At 39.0% G+C, this 14,312-nt stretch overlaps 1 protein-coding gene across 1 annotated transcript in view; it reads right to left on the reverse strand.

The window, feature by feature from the left end:
• The window catches only part of LOC111218816 (striated muscle-specific serine/threonine-protein kinase-like), a 33,213-nt gene extending 20,086 nt beyond the window's left edge, over positions 1 to 13,127 (reverse strand). Inside the window, exons 1-5 of the mRNA XM_022741292.1 lie at positions 12,710 to 13,127; positions 3,624 to 3,710; positions 1,164 to 2,723; positions 853 to 996; positions 574 to 756 (exon numbers count right to left, since the gene is read on the reverse strand). Of these exons, the coding sequence (XP_022597013.1) occupies positions 574 to 756; positions 853 to 996; positions 1,164 to 2,723; positions 3,624 to 3,710; positions 12,710 to 13,127 (2,392 nt within the window). The remainder of the gene's footprint in view (positions 1 to 573; positions 757 to 852; positions 997 to 1,163; positions 2,724 to 3,623; positions 3,711 to 12,709) is intronic.
• Positions 13,128 to 14,312: the final 1,185 nt, after the last annotated feature.

A 14,312-nucleotide genomic window follows, 5' to 3' on the forward strand; every position in this document is an offset into this window, starting at 1 on the left:
TCCAGTTCGATACAGTCCTTTTTATGAGTAAGTCCTATGTGAACATTTTACTTTGTATCTGTAAACCTTATATTTTGTTACTGAGAGCACGAGACAATGAGAACATGGGAGTTCAAGAAGTTCATGTGTTAAAAAAAAAGAAGCAACCCCTTAAAAAATCATTAGCATCTGAGATGTCAAAATGTGATATCCAAACAATAGTGGATTCACAGTGAGTGGAGCCACTGAGCCTCAGTGGGCAATTTATAGGTTCAGTTTTGCCTCTGAGTTGCTATGGTAACTATAAGTGAGGTTGTTCAGCTGGAATATATGGCACACACATTTTGTTCAGAGAGATAGCAACAAGGGAGCTGGAGAGAAACCAGCTGAAACACAATGCTATTGTGGAAATAAACCAGAAGATGTTTGTGTTTTTTTTTTTAGATGATTATTATGTTGGCTTGTTTTTGAATATATAGGGTATTCTTTAATTCATCTATGGGGCACTAATAAGAGTTATGCTGTATATTTGACAGACTACGATAACAATTTTCAGTATAGCTGACTTAATCCAAGTTAAATGGGCTGACTTACCTGCTTTAACAATAAGGGTAGCACTGCTGGAGGCTTTTCCCATCTGATTAACAGCAGTTACACAGTATTTTCCACCATCACTTATTTTAGCTGATTTGATGAGCATACTGTGTCGTTCACCCTCCACTTTGACTGTGTAATTTACAAAGCCGATGACGTTAGTGTTGTCTTTTGTCCAGGTAACTTGAACAGAGAAGAAAAAAAAAGACAAATAAATCCACTTGGATATCAATTACATAAGAGGTTTCTGTGGTTAAAATACAAAGTGCAATATGTTACCTTCAGGAATGGGGGTTCCAGCGATGATGCATTTTAGTAGCACATCTGCACCAGCAGATACAACAGTGTCCTGGAGGGGAAACTCAAATACAGGGGCCTCCATTGGGTCTTCTCCAGCCGACACATAAGAATCATCTGAAGAATCTGCAAAGTTTAACAAAAGACAAGCCTGAAGTAATTTTTTTCCCGTGAACCCCCCCCCCTAGTAAGGAAAGATTTCCAATATTTGATTGATTAAACATGAAAAACAAGCAGACTGGAGCTTCACACTACTACAGCAAGCTTAATGAGAGAAACACAACAAATCTAACCTAACTCTGGAGACATGGGTCGAGGGCGACGGTTTTTTCCTTTGGTCTTCTGCTGTTGTCCCTCTTTGGCACTAGTCGGAATTGGCTGAGGGTCACTTGTTTTCTGAGGAACATCTACTTCCATTTTTTCATCTTCAATAATAATGGTAGGGACTTTTATCTTAGATGTTGGTTTGGAGAGCTCCATTTCCATTTTCTCCTCCACTGGAGTGACTGGTGACATCCTTGGGGGTTTAGGAGGATGTTGAGGAGGAAGATCTTGTACAATGACTGTCCTTTTTTTTACCAGTGGACTTTCAGGTCTGTTTTCAATTTTTCTTAATACTACTTCTATTGGTGTCTTTCTCCCTGAAGTTTCATCCTTTTGTGATGTTTGCACAAGAGATTCTTGGATGTGCGGGGATTCCTGCATTCGAGATACTCTTTGTACAAGTGGACTTGGTGGCCTTCGTTCAACCTTGCGTAACGTCATCTCAGCAATATTTCCGCTTGGCGACTCTTCCCTTTGTTGATGATATAATGCTGGTGATGATGATCTCTGAATGATTTCTGTAACAGGACTGACTCTACTTAATTCTCTCACTGATCGTTGTCCTGGTAGGTCAGATAACTGCATTGACTCTGGGGTGCCTGCAACCTCTCCAAATCTACTGACTGTTACAGTTGTTGTCTTTTGGGGATGGGATTTATGCTGTTCTGGCTGTGTTTGCTGTTGTTGCTGCATTGGTTGCTGCCTTGAATCCTTTTCTCTCTGTTCCTTTGACCACTGGGTACGTTCCCTTTCCTGAAGCTTTTGGAGGACTTGGGGAGGAATAGGTTCAATTTTCCTGAAAGGCTGGCGCTGCTTGCCCTTCAGGGTGAGCTGTTCAGTTGAAAACGATTTCTTCATATGAGGTTTTCCAACAAGTTTCTTAATGCGTTGGAGCTCCTCGGTGAACTTGTTCTCAATGTCCTGAACTTTTTGAGAGTAGCGAGGTTTCTCCTCCAGTGAAGCAGCTCGTTGTCTAAACATAGATCTCCGCTCAGCAGCATCCTCTTTCAGAGCCTCCCTAAGATCTTCCCTTGAACTTTCTCTAGAGATGCCCAACCGGCTTCCTCCATCATCTGAATCAACAGATCCAGCACGATTGAACCCTGCCCAGGATCTTCCCGAGATGGAACCTTCTGGAATATCAAGGCTTCGTCTCCGCTCTTCTAAGCCACGGACCTTCTCAAAAACCTTTGAGCTTGCCCTGGTAAGCTTTGGAGATGGTCTGAGAGTAAATTCTTTGCGGGAGTACTCACTCAGTGGAGTCTGTGGGCGGGAGTCCTGGGTGTTACTTTGGGAGACAGATTTTGGTTGCTTAACCTTTTCTTCAAACTCCCCAGGCACTGTGTCTTGGTATTCAGTTGGCACAACAATTTTCTTTCGAAAGCTGAGAGGTGTCGTTGAACCAGAGCGACTTGGCATTGGAGAGGTGGAGGGGCGTTTGACGAGTCTTGGGGATGGCGGTGGGAGGACTTGTGGCGGAGAATCTCTTGAAAAATCCTCTGACTGACTCCTGAAATTTGAAGCAAAATCTGTTGGAGTCAGTAGGTTGTTACTAATTCTGCTGGGTATTGTATTTTAGTAGAGAATTTGAGTCCAATAATACAATGAGCACACTGAGGTCTTTTTTAAAAAGAAAATCTGCATGTTTCTTTCTTGCCTGGTTGTGTTTGAGTGATCCTCATGTCCTTGTGTTCTACTATCATCTTCTGCACATTTGTCCATCACTGCATCTCATGTAAAGTGAAGACAGGACAAATTGTACATGTAAGGAATCAGGTATTTGCAGGGCAAATCAATATTTTAATATAAACAATGGATCAAATGACTAACTGTCTCTTGTAGTGACAAACCCACAGAGAATTTATCATCCAACTCTGCAGTTCCCGCCAGCTCTACAGTGAATTTTAGCATCTCTCAGCGTGTTGTTTTGGTTTTCCTGCCTGCAAACTCTGCTCTCATCAATATTGTGTCCAGCCAAAGCAGGCAGCTGTTTTCACCAAAAAAGCTTTAACTGACTGCACACTACTTACCCATTAACAAAAAGACAGACAAATCTAGTGACTATATGCCAAACAAGGAGCAATTAGCAGCTGAAGAGCCAGGTATTTCCAAATTAGGTCTAAAAGCTTAGCAAATGTTAAGCTTACATTCACCACGTACACACAAATACCACTCCAAATAAATGCTAACATTGGTCCGTAAAGTTTTACATCTACAGCTCATTCCTCTGGACCTAAGCGGCTAAAAAATTAATCATGAAGTAAACGCTTCCTTTGACACATTTCATAAACTTAATTTGTCTATAAAGGTTTCAATACTGCAGTGAAATGAGGAAATAAGCAAAACAGAAATAATATATCCACCTATAATAAATCTAAAATTGTCTACAGGAAAAACTGGAAACTGCAAATTGTAAACATGGTGGATACCTGTATGCACAGCCTGGTCCTCAACATCCCCAACATCTTCTTTGGTCTCAAATTGGTCTCCGCCTTCATCCTCTGTTGTTTCGGAATCTGAAAAAATAAACAAATATATATATATTTTTTAAAAACTAGAAAAGTATTTTCACTGAATTAGAATTAGGTTTTAACTGGAGCAATGTTTCAAGAACACTATTGTTTAGTAAAAATAGTACAAATAAAATTAATGCTTGGAATAAAAGTGCAAAAAGAATCAGTGACACTGGTCACATCAGACACCAGTGGAAAACAATGTTTCCATAGTGGCAGCTCCATACTATAGGAACCAATGGACTACCTTATCCTATTCTGCTGACTGGTGGAAGGCAAATGAAGATTCCCAGTGCACGTTGATGGTGGTACAACTGCAGGCAGCAGTGAGACAGTGAATTCTGGTGTTGGTAATTTATTTACAACAGAATCCCAGTTGTAAACTTTCATCAACTAAACGTTTAGTTTTTATATTTTTAGTTTATTATATTTGACTTGAAAAGTTGTCACCCTCAGGGTCTCATTTGCACAACTAAGCTAATGTACTAAATTAGCTACAGTTGAATTGTTGCTGAGTCTTTATAATTTATAATTATCTGATCATCAGCAGCAAAATAAATACAGAAGTTTCATTATTTTCAGGAAAAAATCAACTTCTTGTTCTTTTGATCCTTTTTAAACCTAAAAATTTGTTCCAGCTGTATATCAAAGATGTGATTGTTTTTCTCAGACTGAGTGAAAATTCAGTCACTGGTAGAACTCAAAATAGAAAGCACTATTGAGTCACTGGCATCCCAGCAGCTCTCATGAGGTGTTTGCTTCACAGTAGGTGGAATTACAGAGGCTATCTGTTGTTCCGTTGCAGTAAAAGAACACAATAGTACAATGTGGGAATGCTGATATTAATTCAGTGTCAAAACAAAATCTACCACATGTTTAACAGCAGACACTAAAGTTTCACACTGCTAAAAAAAACAAAAACAACAACTTGTGAACTCTAAATGGTTTACATGATGCATACTGTATGTGTCAAGCTCATGATGTTACTCATGGCTATAAAATCTACATTCATAACAAGTTGCATTACACATTCATGAAATATTAATAGCATATAACTCCATTGCAGATTTCAAACAAAAACTCTTTTAGATGTTTGCTGTGCAATCCCTTCCCAGAATACCACATAATCATCCAATAAAGCAGTTAGAAATGCAGATGTTTTATTTATGAGCATGTCCTATATGCCACTATGAGTCTAAGATAGTTTTACATAATGTTTATAAAAATGTACAACCATTTCCCCAGAGCATTCATAAGCATTAGCAGATGTAGACCAAATCTCAAATAAAATGACTATTAAAAACATGTCTATTGATTAAACTGCTGATCTTGTAGCCATGTGACAGGCTGGTAATCTGGGTAACCAAGTGATTAGTGTAACCGGTAAGTGTTAACCATGATAAACCCCTGCCTGTCTTTAATCTTTCTTGATTTAGAAGAGAATACATTCTAAAAACAGCCTGGTATTATGAAGGGTAATATAGCTTTGTGGGAAAACTGACTAAAAAGGAAAGGTAATATGGAAAAAGGAGACAAAGAATGAAAACACACAAAAGCTTTGGGCCATAACATGGAATGAAAAATGGAAAGTGCTTTCTTTTGCTATATATTTATCATAATTATTATATTAATTACGCATAGTTTTTTGCTACACCCAATTGATCAAAAGCTTTCAAGACAAAAAGTAAGATATATATGGTAGCTGCATTACCCTTGCAAGGTTGGTCATTATAATACTGCAAAGGCTAGTATTTGGGTGGTACTGTACATGCTACATGAAAGTGTTAAAAAAAACACCTTGAGTAGTAAGCCAGTTTTGGAAGAAGCCGCAAATAAGACAAATAAGACATCACACACACTTAATTAGTTTGGCTTTTCAGGGGTGTGATGGCAGTGGTGCATTATAGGTGATTGCATGGAGTATTGCTGTAAATATCCCACTATATTCCCAGGGAAGAGTCACTCTGCAGTCTCTGAGAAAACCACAAACCTCAAGTTGCAGCTTCCAAAGTGCGATTTAGTGATTTTGTTGAGTGCATCCTCAGTGTCTTTAGTTTTGCCCTCTTTGTTATTGTGACATTTTTGAAGAGGGGACAATAACAGGTTTTGTCTTTCAGTTATCCTTTTGAGCAGTTCAATCCTGCTCATTTAAGATTCACACTCATATAAGGGTTAGAAAATGTTTAGAGTACCATAAATAACTTAAAAAAAATGTATTATGTGACAATAAAGAAGCAAATAACTGTGCAACATTAGTCTGAGAAACATCGGTGTTTCAACCTTTTAGTGCAACTCTGAAAGTCTTCTTTTAAGTTAGTTCAAAGCTACAGCGTGGCGGTGCCTCGAGCCTCGTGATTTCTAATCAAAGTCCTAATTCTACTTTCCATTGGCCACAGCCACTATATTCCACAACAACACTGGTCTAATCTAGTTTCCCTTTCTCACAAAGGTTCTACAGAGCAGCTTCATCTCCTTTAATCATCTTCATTGCATCTGACACTGTCTGCTGAGAAAACATTGTGTGGCCAGTTGTTGAGTAGTAGCGTTAACAAAACGCTTGTCAACATTCAAAATGAAATATCTCACAGTCTTGTCAGCTCCACATACAATGAAAATGTAAGAGTTATAATTGACAAATATGAATTGAAATTGCACTTGCCTGATTTTTTCTTTGGTCTGGATTTTTTTCATGGCCACTGTTGGTATATCCTCGACAAACACCTTTTGTCTTGGCTTACATTCGGCAGCAGGGTATTCCCCATGATAGACTGGGGGTTCCGAGCCATTACTATAAGCCTAAATCAGAAAATGTCCTATAAAGACACCAGCAAGTAACATCTGACTTGGATGTAAAAGATTCAACTTGTTATATACTGGAAGGCTGCTAACATGCAGGTAAAAGCTTCTCAATCAAAAGCAAAGAAAAAATGGAAGGAAGGCACTTTGGTCCATTATATAACAAGTTGCACCTCAGAGTCTCAGCATTTCTTCTGAGAGAATCCGTTTCTGAAAAGCACAAAGCAGAGACCTCCATCCGCAGGTGGAAATGTCTGTTGAATGCATATCATCCACTCTGAGGGAGCCCCCCCTGTCCACACAATAGCCAGCGACAGTGTAAGCATCTTCCCCCGCTGCGTTCCACCCCACATGCAGTGCACAACGATAGGCAGAAAAACCAGTGGGAGTGATCCAGCCCTCTTGAGATCAGTGTTCTACGGCATTGGTTGACATTTTTCATTTTTCCCTTCCTCCCCATGTGTCCGTGTCTATATTCTTCAACTGGTGTAATGAGCCGATGTTGTGTTGCCGGCAGAGAAAGGGAGAATCGCTGCAACAGCTAAAGGGACCTCCTCACTCCTCTGCATTGCTGGAACACTGTTCGCTCTCACAGCAAATGTGTTACTGGCTGCTTACACTGACTACACAAAGCCATCCTCTGCCCAAGGGATATGAGACATTTAATTGCTGTACTACACTCATAAAACATAATACAGCTATTGGATTCTATTGTACATGACAATTTCAGTTGCTGCTATTGTTTGATATATTTTCTGTAATAATTCTTGGTTATCCTGTAAATGTTATACATGATACGTTTTGAATGATTCAGTATCTAAGACTTCCTGTCCCTGAGGGAAAGGAAAACGCATTTCTGCTTACACCACCAAGAATAATTCAGCACAAGGAAACAGCTACACTTAATAATGGCATTTCACTTCTGATAGCATCACACTGTGCTCAGGACAAAATATTACATGAGCATACAGACAGTCTGCTCACACATGCAAGTAAATTCATATTTTTAATAAAACCTAGGCACTAAATCTTATTTCACAATGTTATACTTGAAGATACTCCAATAAAAATTCATATACAATTCCCAACTGTTGCACATTGTGCAGTAAGTACACAGTAATTATCATTTTCATAATTGCAGATACCTACGGGCTTAATTACATGCTTAGATGATTATGTAATCTCGGAGTGGCTTTTTGTTTCCTTGGCTGCTGCTCTTCATGTGGGCCTTTTCTGTTTTTTGTTTTTTTTGTTGTTTTCATATATGAAAGCAACGTTAATTTAACAGAGAGGAAGTCTGTCATGCTTCTTAGTCTTGTGACAAACCAACGTGATGTTCTTGTGTTAGCGATATGCTTTGTCACAGGTTATGTACCGGAATTATAATTAATGCTTGTGTATGATTGTGTTTTTACTGTAACTGTAACTGAGTAATGTGTTTTAGACTGAAGTGATATTTTTCAGCATGTTATCACCAGCACATACGACAAATGCAGAGACTGCCACTACGTCCAGCTTTTCTTCTTGTTTTCTGGTTATGATCCCATATCCAATATTAAAATGACTCACTGATACTAAAATGCTAAATATGGCACCTTTAATGCTGTGTTAACATTTCTATTTCTTCTTTTCTTTCTCCAAAAATCAACAAATCATCATTTTTAGAGGGATTACTGCCCAACTCTGCAGTCCCTGCCAGCTCTATGAAGCATTGTAGCTTCTTTTAGCTCATTGGTTTTAGTTTTACAGCCAGCAAATTCCTTTCCTCTGATGTGCCATAACAACTTCAAAGGGCAGTAAAGTGTTAGTGCTACGTGTTTATCAGTTTGATGTGGTCTCAAAAATGGCCAAAAAGATTAAGAAATTCACTTTTTTTTTTACGCAACACAATCAATTAGCACTTTTGCTTTTCTTTACTGTAAAGAGCCAAGGTGCATTTTAACAGAGGAGTGTGCACTCGGGCAAAAAAAGTTTCTGTCTTAAAGAAAAAGTTTATTTCTTTTTATGCAATGTTAACGTGGCTTATTTCAAATGTTTCTAATTTGTTATTGTTTTTAAATGCAATTTTAGTGTTGTCTTCATTTTTTATTTCTAATGTATTGCCATGCCTCTGTAAAGCACTTTGAATTGCCTTGCCTATTGTGTATCCAGAATCTGCTTTTTGGTTTGTAGCTGAAGATTAGTAGCATTATTTTGTAAAATAAAACACTATATTTAAAAAAATATGGATTTTGTGTCACTGTCTCAGCTTCATGAGGTAAAAGGTAGATTGTAAAATTGTTTTCACTGCAGTTTGATCTGCATCAATTACGCTGTGACTGCAGAGTGCCTATGTGAGCAATGTGACTAAGTGTTAACATCAATTCCCACAAAATAAGGGCAAATAGTTCAAACTAAATGTCATATTTATCATTCCACACTGTACAAAATGGCTACTGATCTCTAAGAGGCTTAAGACCTGGGCTAGATTAAAGCACTGAAACCACGTTTACCCATCTCTATGTCTTTCACTATGAAGCAACATGGTGATGTAGGGGATTTCCACAGTGTAACTGCAGCTCCACCTGTTCAGTCACGTTCATGGTTCAAGAGGAAGACAACACTGAGGAAACTATCCAAGCACACTGGACAGGGGCCACGGTCACACTCAGTGGTGACATCTTAAGTTCTCAATAACAGATCTCTCTGGATAGTTTAAACAGGCATTACAGCTTTCTATATAAAACCACTATAAGTTAATGAGATGTTATTAATCATCCAGACAATCACACAACTCTGTAGTTCCCCTCAGCACTGTTCAGCTTTTTAGCATCTTTTAGTGCATTGTTTTAGATTTATGGCCTGTAGCTTACTGTTTCAGCCTTAAACACGACCTTAAATGATGAAGCTGATGTTGCGGTGTATTGGCTGGATGTGTAAAAATAAACCATATGAACGGAAAATTTGATTAGTGTTCTGTTTACAACTTGTTACTGCTGCCCCACGTGGTCAAACACATTCTAACCAACTAATCAATACTTAAATCAACAATGGGTCAAATAGTTATGTGTAATGATCAAGGTGTCACTTATAGTGACAAACGCACAGAGAATTATCACCCTACTCCGCTGGAGAACTCTACTGTCTTTCAGCTTGTTGTTGTGGATTTACGACTGTGACTTCGCTGTTCCCGCTTGCTCTCACTGCTCTTATCAGCGTAACTTTTAACTCCAGTAGGTAGCTGTTTTCAGTGAAAGAGCTCTGATAAACCCACTGTACGTTCCTTGCCTTGCAACATATGGTTATTAACTAACTGGATAATACAGAGGACTATATGGAGTATTTTTTGCCCCCAAGTAGCAATCCAGGTTTTAGGGTTTAGGTTTCTTTAACATTCATTTATCTATCATGTTCCATTTCTTTATCCATTTATCCATTAATTTGTCAAATGAATGAATGACTGATTGAATAATAAATATGCCCTTACACATTAAAGTTACTTGAACAGGTGAAATGTAAAGTGGAAATCGAGACAAAATACCTATAAAGGTGGAACTGCACGATCCAATGCAAAACCTCAAAAGAGGATAGGGAAACAGTACGAATCACAGAGGATGCATGACATGGCACCATGTGGCAGACATCTTTATGCTCTTGGGTATTAAATAGATGTTGGAGACTCAAAATTGGCATATTCCCTGATCAGTAGAGGGAATAAAACAGTCATACAGCGCCAGGCTAAAATTAGCAGTGATGTCTTCCTGTGTAACAGGAGAGACGCTGGCCTGCTAACATCACAAAAATCTAAGGCCTGGCACATTCCACTGTATAAATAACTAGGGAGAGTTGGTGGACGAGGGGGGCGGGACAGAGAGACATTTTCAAAGCAGGAGAGAGAGAGAGAAAGGGTTCAGGCAGTATCATTGAGTGATGGGACAGCTGTAGACTATGCACACGGCAAAGCAGCAGAGAGCTGAATCAAACTGAAGGTTAAATGGAGAGTCAAAGGAAAATTCTCATTTTTAAAACCTCGGTTGAAGATTTTTGAAGAGTGTTGATAGGATTGTGACTAATACTGAGGGGCTACCACTGTTGCTGATATGCAGTATCTACACCACTTATGTGGCATTAAATCACATTATCTATCTAGTCTGACATCATTTTGATTATACCACAACACAAAATGTCCATAAGCTTAGGACTAGTACAATGCTGAATGACTATAAATGCTAGTAATGTTCTTGTTTTGATGAAAATCTTAAAAATGACAGATTGATTTTACTTAAAACAGACCCATGTGAACTACTTGACTGTTGTGTGTCTGCTTACATGAAATGACTTTTTTATTGTAATGTCCTTTATTGTAATGTCTAAAGTTATTGGTGCTTGTGAAATTAATGGTAGTACGCTGTATCTCAAGGATGTGGTGAGAGACCACTTCTGTTATGTTCTGTATTTCCAAGATGAGATGCAGCAACACGTTATTAAGGTGTTGACACAGAACTGAAAGCAATGCACAATATATAAATATCAGTGCGTGTAAGTGTGTGTGTTTGTGTGTGTGTGTGTGTGTGTGTGTGTGTGTGGTAATATGTACTATTATATATATATATATATTCTATTATATATACTGTGTATATATACATGTATATATGGAAATATACAGTGTGGTTTCTTGCTTCCCACACCAAAATGAATCCGCGTCATCACATTGTCCCTTCTGCAGACCTCACCATTCTTTCAGTGCCCAATTTTTGTCCTCGCCTTGCAATGAGCATCTTGTCATAGCTTAAAACCAGCAGGCATTGTTATGTCGATGCCAAGTCGTATTTTATACAGGATCCAAGAATCAGCTATCATTTCCGAGAACTTTACTTCTGTTCAACTGATTGAACTATATTCACTCAGCAGGAAAAGACACATCTAAATTGAAGAAAGAGTTTCCACTATACACTCACGCTGAGCACTGCAGAACAATGACAAAGTGCCTGAGCTGAAATATGAAGGGCATATTTGTAGAGCTGGTAATGTCATTTTTCAAAGGAGCTGAGGTGGTCAAAGCAATCAGGTGAGCTGAATTTAGATCAGCACTGGCGCTGGAGGTTTTGTTGATCAGAATGCAGGTCTTTGAAACAGAGAAGAGCTGTACTGGCCTTCAGAGCATCCTTGCTAGACACTGAGGAATCTGATTTAAATACACTCTCAGAGGCTTGATTTGGCTGGGTCTGTCAAGAATGATTCATTTTCAATGGCTCTGCATGCATGGTGGAAATCTAATTAACTTTCTCTCCAGATGCTAATCTCTAACAGCTAACAGATAGTAAAAAATGCAGCCTCTTATTAATATAAAAAACATTTAGATTATAACAGACTTCCAGACTTTCTTAAAATGCATTGCAGGAATAACATACTGTTATGGCATCTTATAATATACTTGTAGACAAAAACAACATCTATGGGCATATTGTAGAGCAAACCAGAGTCTTTGAGCTAGAGTTCTATATCTAAATACAATGCATTTGTGTACTGTATATGTATAAATATATATCAAGGCCCTGTGTAGTTACTTTATGAATTTAGTTTCCTCTATTTTATCCCTACTGAGGGTAGCATCACATCAATAAAATCTAATCATTCAATTATTTAAATCATGACTTGTAACCATGTTTTTTTTTAATGCTTGGGGAACAAAAGTTCAAAAGACAATAAACATTAGCGCTAAATGAACATTGAAATATGACTATGAATGTTTTAACATCCAAACAGTACCTACAGCAGATACAGTAGTTCATGTCCTCATGGAGATATTAGTCAGGATTATCATGTTATATAGCAGGAAGAGGAAATGGAAATTAGACAGGTCCTACATTACGGGTTCAAGTTCTTGCCACTAATGGGGACAGGGCCTTTTGGATGACTGGCATGCTGGGTGATTTTCATGGAAGTTACATTAAATTATTTTCTAACTAAAACTGAATGATTACAGTGATCTCAAGCAATCATGTTATGATTAATTGTAGAGTGAGAAAATGATCATCAGTTATCAGGGTCTCTAGGATAAACTATAGGCTTTGTAGTTCTTCCAAACAATTAAAAGCAACTTTCGAAAATAAGTTAGGTTACTAAATACCAAATAAATAGACCCCACATAGAATGCTGCAATCTTGAAAGAGCTAAATCCTGTTCATTAAAGAGTCTGGCCAAAATGCAAGTAAAACTGATATTACCTTCACCCAGATCCAAGACAGCAAGTACAGCGCTGCTCCGAGCCTCTCCCAGGTGATTATTGGCAATGCAGGTGTAGAGGCCAGCATCACTTGGTTTGCAATCCCTAATCCAGAGCCCTCCATACTCCTGGTTCTCCATGTTGAGGAGGTCCTCATTGTGGTACCAGTACAGGGATGGCTGGGGGTCTCCAGCCACAGTCACCTTGAGACGGATGTCACAGCCTGTCCCTACGGCAGCGTTCCTCATTTTGCGTATAAAAACAGGGGGAGTTGGGTTTGGATGACCAGTTCCTCGAGGTTCTGAAACAACTTGCTCTGGGCTGGCTTTGGACCGTTTTGGGGGGATGATGGGGCTTGGGGGTGCCGCTGCTTCATCTGCCCCTTTTTTCAGGGTCATCTGCACCTCTGCTTTTCTCATGGTTGAACTGATTTGGTAGAGCCTCCAATGGATTCTGTAACTCTCTAACTAAATTGTATAACTATAACACTGACTGGGCCCTCGTGTAATATTCTAAACCAAAATTCAGTCAGGGCATTGGTGTCTATGAGCAGTCTTTAATATAGGCTACATTAGAGTTAGCATGGATCTCACATTTCTGAATATAAGATAGTCTATACATTTCTTTTACCAGGAAAAGCAGATTAAAATATTCAGAAGCATATCTGTCATGGATAAATTCTTCTCAAATTCCTGGTTGCTGACTTCAGTTGTTGTCAAAAGAAGAAAAAGAAATAGTTGATTACCAGGTAATTAAGCAGATAGAGATAGCTGCCTCTCTCCTGCCCAGAGGTATTTTTAGGGCAAGACCCACTAGATCATGTTGCATTAACAGCTCCCTTGACTTGTCTCTTGAAAGTGACGGCCCAGCTTTTTCAACTCCTTTTCCTGGTGTTCTCTAGCTTTTCAGCCTTTTGTAACCATCTCCCAGTAATGCGTTACTTCTCTGCAGAACAAGGTGTGTGCGAGTCTTCTGTGAATTTCCTTTTATTCCTAGCGGCCTTCAGGTTTGTTCTTGCTTGGCTTCTGATTGAATGTAAGCATCAAGTCCTGTCCAGAAAGTTGCACAGTGCCCCCCCCTTCTTGTCCCATGAGCTAAGCCACCCCACTCATGATCTCCCCCCCTACCTCTGCCAGTCAGTCCGAAGGGGGAAATGACAGTCACAGTCCAGCAAGCCTTACAATGACAGCTGCATGGCGATCCGTCTGCCCACTCACTGCTAAGCTCCCGCCCCCTTGTCATTTTTAGCCAACCTGAGGTCAGTAGAACATGTGAGATGGTGCAACACTTGGCACAGAGGAGGGGTTTGTCAGTATGGGACAGATATTTAATTTGTAGGTCAAATGTAGAGAACACAGTTGGCCTCCCAGTTGTGTGGAGGTGGTCAAATGTCATAAAAAAGAAAATATTATCTCTGAATTAATACTGTATGATAGGAACACTGAAAATATTTGAAGTGTTTCCGATGTTTTTTCTGGGCTGATTCCAATTATCAGTATACCTACATAAAACTACTGCTACAAAGTCTACGAACAACCGCCATGATGTCCAGGTGTTTCTATTATTTTTGTCCTCCCTATTTATATCAATAAAGGTAAGCTAAA

The sequence above is a fragment of the Seriola dumerili genome, unplaced genomic scaffold, assembly GCF_002260705.1.
Source record: "Seriola dumerili isolate Sdu_G_001 unplaced genomic scaffold, Sdu_1.0 BDQW01000052.1, whole genome shotgun sequence".
Classification (NCBI taxonomy): Eukaryota; Metazoa; Chordata; class Actinopteri; order Carangiformes; family Carangidae; genus Seriola; species Seriola dumerili.